We start from the raw sequence: 12,975 nt of genomic DNA on the forward strand, positions 1-12,975 counted from the left end.
TTTGGGGTTTCTGGTGATTAGCTTTCCACAGTCATATGCCCTTTCAGTGCCCTCTAAAGTCACTGAAACACAATTACTGAATAATTTCCCATATCACAATCGTTACACAGAAGTAAGATCCACTTTGGTCCTTAGATGACCATCTAAGTGCATCTTGCCTAAGTTTGAAACCGAGTGAAATGAATCTAGTAGGCTATTGGTGGTCCGAGGTCTCATGATCTCTTCATCTCACTTTAGTTTTCCCTTAAGAATCATATTTCAAATTGATCATAAACTAAGGTCGCTTTATCAGGCACTGAACTATATTTACAAGACATAATAACCAGCCATTTTTTTATTTGGATTTCTACCAGTCAACATCTTGAATCTTCCAAATGATGTAAAGTTTACGATAATCAGTCCTTGATTCAGTTCTGCTGAAAGTTCATTTCATAGTTAAAAAAAAATCCGACATTGAGGCAATAATTTCTCAGTTACCATTTTCAAGGTAAAGAACAAGAGTCTTGGGTTCCATGTGGGACTTGTTCTCTAATGTCATGACACTAGTTTAAAGGAATTTTATTTTTATTGGGCTCACCTTCCTTTATCTCATACGGAGCATAACTTTTTGCCCAAATTAGTTACTAAGTGCATTTCAGTAAACTTGGAAAAGTACTCAGAAATAACACTGCTTCTACGATTATCACCAATAAATATGTGTTCTAATTAAAATTTTCCTTTATCTTCTCTCTCTCGTTTTATTTTACTTTATTTTTTGTCTGCTGCAGACATCCCTGATCCTCCAGTGGCACCGACTGTGACAGAGGTGGGAGATGATTGGTGCATCATGAACTGGGAGCCTCCTGCCTACGATGGAGGGTCCCCAATCTTAGGTAACTGCATGCTGGCCAGTCTGTGGAACTGCCAGTGGAATTGGTGTCCTCTTTATGCGCATTAGTAGAGAGTACATTTTAAAATATTGCTTTTGGAAGAAAACCTTTTATACTGTGACTTTAAATATCCATTCAAATTGTAATATATTTTGGGATGCTCTGTAAGTACTCAAGATTTAAATAGTTCTGATGAATATCATCTGACCGCCTGTTCTCTTTTTCTTTGATATTTATATTTAATATCTAATTTTGGAACAACTATAAGTCTAACTTTAAACTGTTATAGTCAGTAAATGTCTAGTTCCATCAAATGATGTCTATGAAGAAATTTCTTTTGGAAGTAAATACTTAGAAGGATTTGCTTCCCCTGTGGAACAAGAATTTTTTCTACTGACTAATAATGAAACTCACACAATTAGTCATTTCCCCCTTCTTACCTACATTGCTGGGACTCAGAGCCAAATCTATAGCAACTGTATAAATTGCTATGGCCTACATATCTGTCATCTATTTTTCTCTCTTCTCTTCCTAATGCAATTTCAATTTTTTTCTAGTCCTGTTATTTTTATCTATATACTATGATGTTAATATTTGTATTCCCTATAATCTCTCTCAAACAACTGGTGGAAAAAAAGGAGTTAAAAATACATAGATACATGACTATTTCACTTAGTACTGAGAACATGGGAAATTTTAAGAACTTCTAATATCTGACCAAGTTTAATTCTGGAGACCAAGGAAAAACCTCTGTTTCCATTTTGTGTCACCTGCAGGGTACTTTATTGAGAGGAAAAAGAAGCAAAGCTCCAGGTGGATGAGGCTGAATTTTGATCTCATCAAAGAAACAACTTTTGAACCCAAGAAGATGATCGAAGGTGTGGCTTATGAGGTCCGCATCTTTGCAGTCAACGCCGTCGGCATCTCCAAGCCCAGTACGCCCTCCAGGCCTTTTGTTCCTTTGGGTGAGTCAAGAGAGATATGTCTGTGTCATGGGAATAGTTGCCCCAGACTGTGACTGCTTCCTTCTGACTTCTAACTGGAGCATACCCGGCAGCTTCTTGAAGTGGTGGGTGAAAAAGATTGGAGGTGGTTAGGGGCAATTTTCTAAGAAACCAAAAAAACCGTTTTGGTAGAGTTGAATGTCTTCATAATGTAGGCCCCGAAATTCATTACCAGAATTCCAGTGACAGCGGTGGGTGGCTCCGGTTGCTGCTCCCCCCTGAAAACATGTAGCTGAGCCCATTGACTGATGGCCACTCTCCATTTGTCCTGAAGGTATAACACAGCACCTTGGTGTAAACCCTGTCACTAAAACAAATTGAGATCCATTCAACAAAGCACACTTGAAAACTAGTCTCTTTGCTTTACAATCACACCTTAAATGTTCTCCTAAATGAGCCAAAAAAGCCATTTCAATAAAGGCAAAGAAACACAAGATATGTCCACTATTTTATGATAGTGAAGCATTTTTTTTCAATAAAAAGAGGATTTAGTACAAGAGTTTATGCTTTAAAATTAGAGTTATGAGAAATTTACTCTAGATCATTAGATCCCAAACTTTGACTTTTTTCAGCTTCTTTGGGCCTCTCAGCTTCCCACGCAAATCTTCCAAATTGGAGAGAAAGTGTGGCAACATTTCTAAAATTTTTTATGTCTGGCAGATCTTTGCCTTCCACACAGCATATGCTCAAGGAGTCATCGCTAAATTGTATTGATATGTGGGGCTTCTGTATTTATTTTCATTTGTGACAGTTCATTTTATCACAGCTCCTGTGCCATAACGCTATAGTTAATAATTTCTTCTTTCTCTGTCTCTTTTATCTTTGAAGCTGTAACCAGCCCTCCAACTCTCCTGGCTGTCGACTCCGTAACTGACAACAGCGTCACCATGAAGTGGCGGCCCCCTGACCACATTGGTGCCGCAGGTTTAGATGGCTATGTGCTAGAGTATTGCTTTGAAGGATGTAAGTACACCTCATAGCTAAAATGAATACCATCATCAATAGGTGAGACATGCCTCCCTTTCTTTTGTTTCTCTTTCTTGGAAACTCATCTCCTTCCGACTGAAAATGACAACAAGCCAAAGGTCATCTTTCTAAAATGTATAAAAATTTAGCCCTTTTTTGATACTTGATGCTATAAATTGAGACCTCAAAAATATCCTTGCTAGGCTGCCAGATTGGGCCACATGATTGATCTAAGACGTAGGATCAAAACTGACAAAACTTCATGGACTCACACTTTTCGAACTGGTGGAATTAAATTGTACCAAGGAAAAATAAAAATCTAGTTAGGATGAAGCAAGTTGGAAATTCTATACACTATACTGAGCAGAGGTCAGCTATCAAAAGAGCTGGCTTGGGGCTGGCCCGGTGGCATAGTGGTTAAGTTCACACGCCACTAAGGTGGCCCAGGGATCACAGGTTCGGATCCCAGGCAGGACCTAGCACCACTCATCAAGCCATGCTGTGGTGGTGTCCCACATAAAATAGAGGAAGATTGAAATAAATGTTAGCTCAGTGACAATCTTCCTCAAGCAAAAAGAGAAGATTGGCAACAGATGTTAGCTCAGGGCCAATCTTCCTCACATACACACACACACACACACACACACACACACACAAAGAGCTGCCTATTTCTGGGTAATAATGAGAGACTGCATACAGTCACGTGCCACAGGATGACATTTCTGTCAATGATGAACTGTATATAGACAGTGGCTCCATAAGATTAGTACCACCTAGCCTAGGAATGTAGTAGGCTATACCATCTAGGTTTGTGTTAGCACACTCTATGATGTTTGCACAACAAATTGCCTAACAATGCATTTCTCAGAACTATCTCCTTCGTTAAGCGATACATGGCTGTATTTGGTTATCTGGTGATCATCCCCCGCCTTCTTAAAGTGAAAAAAAGAAGAATTAAGGACAACTTGCAGTGTTTAAAGGAAGCAGCATTAAATCCCACATGGTATAAGAAATAGGTTCAACATGTGGCAATAACTTGTCTCAGGGCTTGGATATATAAAAATTTAATCACTTAACTTTAGGAAGGGAGGAGAGAGAGGGGGAAAAAAATCGCTGATAGAAATAATAGAAAAAAGAAAATGACACAAGAAAATATGGGCTAAAGTGTACCTAAAAACAAAAAAGATGTGAAATACACTGAGAGCCTCTTGTGTTTTTCATTTCCTACTTGTCATTATTGGAAAATGCATGAGTAAAAACCTCCCCAGCTCTGGACTCAGGCTCCGTTCTAGATGATGGTGGTAAACAATCCACCAGGAAAGCTTGTTCATATGTCCACACGTAATAGGCCAAGACTTAGCTTCTAAGAAAACTCTTTGGACCCCAAACTTTGACATGGATCTTACATGAAGGAAAGAGAGACTACAGAGCACATTTGGGAAATCAGAAATGTGGACACAAATGCACCTTCCCAGGAGGAAAACCTGTGTGGAGAAGAAACTTCTTATGAAGAGAAAACTGCTGAACAAGAAATCCAATGCCAGGCCCCTGGATTGAGGCTCCCCTGGAAATGACCATCCTTGGTCAGGAGGGAAGAAGAGGAGGGGGGAATGAAGCATCCTCGTAACAGTCAGGTCCATTTACGTGCGCTCTGCCCCCAGAGCACTATGCTTGAATTTTCCAGGGCTTAGTAAGCCGCTAACCAAACCAATGGGAAAAATATAAGAAAGTTCTGAGACTTATCCCAGCATGGGAGGGGGACAGTGTTACTAATGCAACACGTAAATTCTTTAGTGCTTCAGAATATGGTTTATTCCCATTCCATTCCCCTCCTCCCCGTTTCAAAAAATCATGAGCGCTCCACTCTGTTTTTTGTATCACCCAGATTTTCGCAATCTTACATGTGATGTGGCTGCTGACCACGAACCTTTTGTGTATGTGTGAAACAGAGCCAATTCTTTACTCTTTTCTTTCTGATAGGTTTAAAAAGTAAGAAGATACAGCAAAATGATAGATGGCTGTCATTTTGATGTTACCCACCTTAGATAAAATACAACGAAGTGTATTTTACATAATTTTGTGTGTGGTCTGTGTAGATACATATGTATATTCATATATACATATGTATATGTACACAGTCATTATTATGTATATATTTTGCCACATAACGTTTTGGAATTAGCTTTCTATGGAAGTTCTTACGTAACGTGTATATCTTTCTTCTCAGTCTTCTCTTGCGTTCTTTATGTGTATGTCCTACTCTTCATTCTCTTTTAATGGCTGTTGTCCTCCAGACTAATTTTCTGTAGTGTTAATGCTTTTAGATCTGTCAGGTTTTATTCTGTAAGAGAATTCTTTTTTTATAAGATCGTGTGTTGTTTTTGACTCTGCCTTTCTCTTGTTTTTTGGGTTTTTTTTAATGCCTGCAGCATTTTACTCTTCTTTGTTTTCTTCTTTCACTCTAGTTCCTTCTTTTCTTTCTTAAAAATCCTCCTCGTGTATTAAATAACTTTCATATTCCTTCCCCATCCCCTGGTCACTGTTTTCTTTCTTTCTGTTCAACCCCCATTAAAGTGGTTAAAATGTGAAGGGGTGATTTTTGTTCCCCTCTGATCTTATTTCTTCCTGTTTTCTCTTGAAATTTTCTCCTCTGCTCGTTCTTCACTCTTTCATGCAAATTCCCCAGTCTCCTATTTTCACTTTCTCATCAATTATCTCTTGACTGTGAAAATACCAACACAGTAGCTCCCAAACCGACCATTGGCTTAAAGATGTATCTCTTTTTCAAAGTCCTAAGTAATTTTTATCATCCACATGCCCTCCCAGCCACCAGGATATTCTGATCCTTCTCCCTGATACTCCTGGAAGGGTTGGAATAAGAAGGGGAAGCCAGGCCAGTCCTCACTGCCCTGCTTCTCTCCTGGCACCTAGAAAGTCGTCATCCCAAACCAGTGGGGTGTGCCCACAACTGCCTTGTGAGCCAGCCGCATTCCCCCCACCCATGTGGAGTGCAGGAACCCAGGCAGGCTAAATTAGTTTTCTTGACCCAGAACTCATTGTCATGGCAACCAGGGGCTGCCTCCTGAGCTGCGGGGCAGTTTCCATTTCTGTTGAGAACTTGAGCTCTGGTGAGACAGGGCTGGGTTTATCATGAGTACCCTCACTTTCAGACTCAGAAGCACGAGCCCCATAGTGGGAGAACTCCTTGGACCTGGACCCAAGACAACCCTTCCAGGCTGGGATGGCAGGGACAGGAGAAAGGATAGACTGTTCCACTGTGCGCTGCTCCCCTGTGGAGTCCAGAACCTGCTCCTCCTTTCTCTTCGAGGTCTTGCTTTGTTCTTGTCTATCTCTTGTTCCCACGCTGGAGATGCCCCAGCCTCCTTTCTCCTCCTCTTCTCTGTGGCAGGTGCCTCAGGACAGAAGCCACAGTCTGAACAGAGCAGGCTGTGCCCCTCCTGAGGAACCACCCCCCCTCTAACGTGTTTGGTCTCTTCCTTGACTGCTCTGAAGACAAATATCTTTGCATACTTTGCATACTTTACTAACAGAGAATGCTGACTACTGATACGATATTCTTCTGGTGTGAAAGTGGGTGTCTTTAATTAATTTTAATGACGGATTCTCAAAGGTACATCAGCAAAACAGTCTGATGAAAATGGGGAGGCTGCATATGATCTTCCAGGTAAAGTATTCTATGAAAGATCTCAAACTTTCTTACTCTATGATAAAGTTTCTGGGGACGTTCCATGAGCCAGGATGAAGTACAGCCACTACCCACACACAAAAAAGCCCTTCAGGATGGAGAGGGAGGGCGGACAGTGAGTTAACAATGTGGGATCCAAGCCTTCTTTTTTTTTCCTGTAGGCATAATGCATACAAACTTTTAGAAGCTGAACTATTTGTAAGCCCTGGATACTGGGTTTAAATTATCTTCATGTTGTAGACAAAGATACCAAAAAAAAAAAGCTTAAAAAAATCAGAATTTTTTTATTGACATAAAAGAATTGTGCCAAGTCCTTACGAGGTCTTGGCTCCTGAGCTGTATCTCCTCTTTGCTGTGGGTATAAGCTTTTTTTCTTCATAAATGGGAGCATGATCAGATTCCCTATGCTCATATTAGTGTCTTATAATAATAAACCAGTCAAGATAAAACACAGAGATTATATGACTATAAAGGTCAGTGTCTCTCATTCATAAGAATAACATTTTTCCATCTTTCTGAACTTTAATGTATATAGATGGCTGAATGTCATGATTACATCCATCATTATAAAATTGAATTGAATAAAACTGCTGCAAAATCTTTGGTTTTTCAGAAATAGCAGAATCCGATTATCCTGCTTCCTGTTATTTACATTAGCCATTCTAGGCCATTTTTCATTTAAATATGAAAAATGCCACCCTCCATATAGTCTGAGTCCAGATCAAAAACATATTCTCTCAAATAATTTAATTATGAATAAAATACTAATTTGAGGTCAACTGTACCGATTAGGATGATTTCTTTCACTAAACACCATTCCTCCTTCTTTTCTTTTTCTTTTACGGATTTTAGCTGACAACTGGCTAGCTGCAAACAAAGACCTGATCGACAAGACCAAGTTCACCATCACAGATCTGCCGACAGATGCGAAGATCTTTGTGCGTGTGAAGGCTGTGAACAAAGCCGGTGCCAGCGAGCCCAAGTACTATTCTCAGCCCATTCTCGTGAAGCAAATCATAGGTAGGTGGCAAGCCTTCCAAAGTTTTGTCTCCAGTTCATATTATTTGCTTTTATTTTTTAACCCTTTTTTTCCTCAAAACCTCCTATTTCACCGTCACTTCTTTGCTATTTTATTAATGCTTCTTGGGAGTTAGAAGTGAACAAAATGGCTCTTTTCAGGCGGTGTGGGAGGTTGGCTCAGGGTTTACAGCTTGGTATAAGGACCAGTTAACTGACCTCAACAGGTTCCGTGAGCCAGCTCTGGCTGGGCCACTATGCACATTGGAGAGAGAGAGAGAGAGAGTGGGGGCAGCAATGCAAACAATCCCCACAGCAGCAGCATGACTCGAATGGGTCTGCGGGGTCTAAACCATTTTCATGACAAGATGAACACATTATTTGCCCTTTCCTATGTTTGACATCTGCACTGATGGTGCAAAAGTGATGGTGAGTAAAATGACTGGTGCCTTAGCACGAACCGGGTCAGTGCCCCCAACTGTGCTAGTTGTTCTTGTCTTCGTCATCACTAGGCACTTGCAGTGAAAATAACACGGCCAGTTTTTCCTTGGAGTGTTTTTGATAGAGGATAAAAATTATTGATTTTATTAAACCTCGGTGCTTGAGTACATGGTTTTCCTCTACTCTGTGTGGCAATGACATGCGAAGCACATATAAAGCCCTTAGGCTGCAGGCTGCAGTACGATGCTTGTCTCTAGGAATAGCACATGTCCACCTGACTGAGAGGCTGAACTAGTGACTTTTTCATGAAGTTCCATTTTCACTTGAAAGGATGACTGGATATTTGGCAGACACTTTTTAGGAAATGAATGGAGTGATCCCGTCACTTCAAGGAAAACAACTTAATGATATTTGTTGTCAATTTGTCAATGAAAAAATTTGAGCTTTCAAACAAAAATAAGAATTTTGGAAAACTTGTATCCACCACTATGGACTTGACAACTCTTAACATGTAGAAACTTTTCTGATGAAATAGGTGGTATTTTAACGAATGTAATTTTTTGCTATGGGATAATGGAATGTGGCACCATTTGGAAGGTCTGCATAATTCAGTGAAGTGATGTTTTCTAAATGATCAATGCATGGTAAAAAATCATACCTAAAAACATACATTCAAAATGCAAGATAGACCAGTGGATATTAATGGAACAGAGATTAAAACGTTCATTGAAATGGTTTCAGATTCCACATTGCAGTTAATCTTCAAGAAACTACAATTTATCGTGTTTCAATGTAGAATCCAAGAGGAATATGCACAATTATCTGAAAAGTTTATTAAAATATTCCTCCTGTCTGTGTGAATCCGGATTTTATTTATATACTTCAACCAACACAACATATTGCAACAGATTAAAGGGAGTAACAAATATGAGAGTCCAGCTATCCTCTGTTAAGTCAGACATTAAAAGGATGGCCGAAATATATAATGACATTCATATCACTAATATTTTGTTAATGTAAAATATGGCTGTTTTAATTAGTATGTTATTTATGTTTTTATTTTTTCAATAAATAAGTAAATATTTCAAAAATCCTCAGTTTTAATTTCTAATGTGGTAAATACTGATAGATGCAGCCCATATAAACAAATGCCTTTTGGGGCCTCTTATAATTTGTAAGAGTGTCATGGTGTACCGAGACCAAAAGGTTTGAGAATCACTTCTGCAGGGGAAAGAACACTGGACTGGGGGCCTGGATATCCGTCCCTGGACCACGTTCTGCCACAGACTCAGGGTGTGGCTGCCTGAAACATTTTGGGAGTGAGTTAGGGGATGGATAGATGTAAGGAAGCATAAAGCACGCACATTTTCTTAGTAGGTTCTAGAGACAGTCTGCATAAGTTGAACTCTGTTTTCGTCATTTATTAGCTATGTGGCCTCAAGCAAGAGACTTGATCTTTCTGAACCTTAATCTCTTCACCTGTAAAATAAGGATAATACTAGTACTTACCACATGAGTGAGAACTGAATAAATCAATCCATGTTGCTTGCTTCATATAGTGCTTGCCACATAATAAGCCCTCAGAATATGTTCGCTTTTATTATGACGATAGTTTAGTTTGTTGGAAACTTGCTGAGTCTCCTTTTCCTCATATGTAAAGTGAGGGAGTTAGAAGATCTCCAAATTCTCTCCCAACCCCAACATTCAGTAGTCATCATCATCATCATCATTGTCATCATCACCATCACCTCCTAAAGTTTCTTGAGCACTTACTATTCTCAGCCATTATGCCAAATGCTTTCCAAGGATGACCTTATTAATATTTACAGGATGACCTTATTAATATTTACAGCAATCCTTTGAATCAGGTGCTGTTATCATCCCAATTTTACAGGAGACTGAGACCAAATCTACTGTCTGATCTAGGACTCAAATCGAGTTGGATCTCTCTGACTCCAAAGTTCATGTTTCTAAGCAGAGCATAGCCACTCAAGGCTGACTCCAGGCTCTAATCCTGGCTGTATCACCTTGGGAAAGTTGCTTAACCTCCTATGCTTCAGTTTCTTTATTATAAAGTAAAAGCAGTACCTATCTCATAAGCGACTGTGAGGTTTAAGTTAGTGCCTTCATGAAAAGCATTTTAGTCCAGTGTCTATCACATACCAAGCACTCAAATGATGAGATCTGCTTCATCCTGTGAGCCATGAGCCTTTGACTCTCTGTTCCTGATGGGTTTGCAGTGACATGTTCTAGTATCTTCATGGTGTTTGACCAATGAACATTAATACACATGGGCTAGGGCTGCCTGTTATATACTTCACCATGGTCATATAGGGAGAAAGTTATTATCAAATTCCAACAGAATTACATAAATAGCAAGTGCTAGGTCCCCAAACATTTTTGTTTAAGAAAGAATGGGCAGTCCTACAGCTGATGCGATGCCTGTAGGTCTTTTATGGAATGTTCATTGGAGAATATACTCACTGTTAGAAACTATGAAAAATATGTAGTAGGTCCGAAGAGAAAAATTGGTGTGTTTTCCTATAAAGTTTCTTTAGACTTATAATGACAATAAACATAAGAAGTTGCAGTAAAACCAAGGATAAACTTTGAGGTGAACTGTTAAAACATCTCTACTTGAAGAAAGCATTCGGAACCCAAGTTACTGTATATAATCTGTTAGAGGCACATCTAAGATTTTACTGCAGAGACGTGAGCACAAGGGTACCCCAGTGAACGTCATGCCAGTGTGCTTATGTAAGGCTGTTTCCAGCGTGCCACACTGATCACAAAATTATGCTATTCTCCTCTTACTCAGAGCCTCCAAAGATTCGCATCCCAAGGCACCTGAAGCAAACTTATATCCGCAGAGTTGGAGAAGCTGTCAATCTGGTTATACCTTTCCAGGTAACCCTTCAGGGGGCGCTCATTCTCTCTTTCCAGTGCTGGGGTGTTTAAGAAGTAGAGGGAGGTATCATTATTCAGGATTTCCTCAGAGGGAGAGTAAATAATGGAAGAGATTTGGGGAATGATCGAACAGTCACCTGCTGTAGAAGTAAGGAAATCTATAAAACTGTCATACATTTTTCTTCTTCATGAAGCAAATGATATCTAGCCTTGTTTGAAGCTCAGGGATTATGATGGGACAGGGAGGAAACAATGAGAGGTCAAAACAAGAAATGCTTTAAGGTTCTTTCTGGTCTTCTAAATCTGTAAAACTGATCTTCATTTTAATTGACGTTCTCAGTGTAACATTCCGGAAAACAAGATGTGCTTCCCACAATTACCCAAACCAAACTAAATTCCAATAATAGGGGTAACCAAAATTTGAAATCTTGATGCCACTGACTGAACTATGTGAACATGGTTAAATCATTGCTCCAGCAAAAGAATCTGTTATGCACGAGATTAAACGGGTTTCATCTATGTTAATCAGTTTTGCTTTCAAACACACACACACACACACACACACACACTGCACCACCACCACTCCCCTGCTCATCTGACTTCTTTTATGCCTCTAGACAGCACTGTTTAATTGAACTTTCTGCAGTGATGGAAACGGTCTATGTATGTGCTGTCCAGTGTGGTAGCCACCAGCCAACTGTGGCTGTTGGGCAAGTGAAATGTGCAACTAAGAACTAGTGTGACTGGGGAAATGAACTTTTAATTTTCCTTAATTTTAATTCATTTTAGTTCAAATAGTCACTTGTAGCATGTGGCTATTGTATCAGACAACATGGCCTTAGGATTAGAATTTAGGTCCCTGCACACATTTGAAAACACGCATTCACACACACATACACACACACACACACACACACACACACACACACACACAGAGCTCATTCAAACCCAGGCTCCCATGAAATCCAAGATAAGGGGACAACCAATTCAGGCCATCCTCAATGCACTCTGGGCCCAAGCCTTAGAAGAAGCAGTTATCTTCTGCATACACAGTGCAGGAAATCAGAATGAAAGCCTAGGAGGATGCCAATGTGATCACAGCAGGGGAGGAAGGAGATGGCTTGGCAAAGTTCCTCCCACTTCTCTCCTCTCACAGCCTCAAATAAAACCAGGAGTTGGGACAAAGCAGGCACTCAGGACCCAGACTCAGCCCTGGCCTGAGGCTGCTGAATCAGCCCTGTAGTTTCTGCATCATGTCTACAGGGCTAATCCCTGTGCCCAGATCAGGGGGTTCTGTGTATTCAGCTTCTGTCAGTGGGTCTGGAGAGGAAAGAGCATGAGAACAGGGACCTCATAGGTGTGGCATCCCTGGGGCTGCTCAGCTGCCGGGAAGGAGTAATGATACTAGTGTGTCGTGTTTACATATTTGTCTAACCTCTAGAGTTCTCATAAACATTTCCTCATTCAAAATGAGAAATGCGGTCACCCACCACAGACTATTTCCAACCTTGCCTAGAATGGGGTAAGCCACTGTCATTTTTTGTAATGCTGAAAAAAATCTTGAGACAATCTGATTTCCCTCCCCCTCTGCTTTTTCTGTCTTTCTTTTTAGGGAAAACCAAAACCAGAATTAACTTGGAAGAAGGATGGTGCAGAAATTGATAAGAATCAAGTAAATATTCGCAACTCTGAGACTGATACCATCATATTTATCAGAAAAGCAGAGAGGAGTCACTCTGGGAAATACGATCTGCAAGTCAAAGTAGAAAAATTTGTGGAAAGAGCAACAATTGATATCCAGATCATTGGTAGGTTTGAAAGAAGGAACTAGAATGTTCTTTCAAAGCAGCATGTGGACTAATTATCCTTGTCACTTAGGCAAGAGTAATATTTTTTGTTAGGCTAGCTCTAGGCAAAATCCTTTTTTAAGAATTTTTTAAATAGATAAGGAAGAGGTACCTACACAAAGCCAAACAGTGAAGCACTGAACTGGTTGATCCTCAGGCCTGTCCAAATGAGGTTAGTTCTTACTTCTGTCCAGAGTTAGGGGAATAGAAGGAGGACC

At 40.0% G+C, this 12,975-nt stretch overlaps 1 protein-coding gene across 17 annotated transcripts in view; it reads left to right on the top strand.

Moving 5' to 3' along the window:
- The window catches only part of MYBPC1 (myosin binding protein C1), an 86,875-nt gene that overhangs the window by 61,297 nt on the left and 12,603 nt on the right, over positions 1–12,975 (top strand). For 9 of the 17 annotated variants that reach the window (XM_070254019.1, XM_070254020.1, XM_070254025.1 and 6 more), the window contains 7 exons: positions 768–872; positions 1,646–1,834; positions 2,702–2,836; positions 6,471–6,524; positions 7,398–7,565; positions 10,822–10,910; positions 12,523–12,718. In XM_070254019.1, coding sequence (XP_070110120.1) covers positions 768–872; positions 1,646–1,834; positions 2,702–2,836; positions 6,471–6,524; positions 7,398–7,565; positions 10,822–10,910; positions 12,523–12,718 — 936 coding nt within the window. The remainder of the gene's footprint in view (positions 1–767; positions 873–1,645; positions 1,835–2,701; positions 2,837–6,470; positions 6,525–7,397; positions 7,566–10,821; positions 10,911–12,522; positions 12,719–12,975) is intronic. The other 8 variants (XM_023631811.2, XM_014736769.3, XM_005606546.4 and 5 more) reach the window with 1 other exon arrangement.

This window comes from Equus caballus, chromosome 28, assembly GCF_041296265.1.
Source record: "Equus caballus isolate H_3958 breed thoroughbred chromosome 28, TB-T2T, whole genome shotgun sequence".
Lineage (NCBI taxonomy): Eukaryota > Metazoa > Chordata > Mammalia > Perissodactyla > Equidae > Equus > Equus caballus.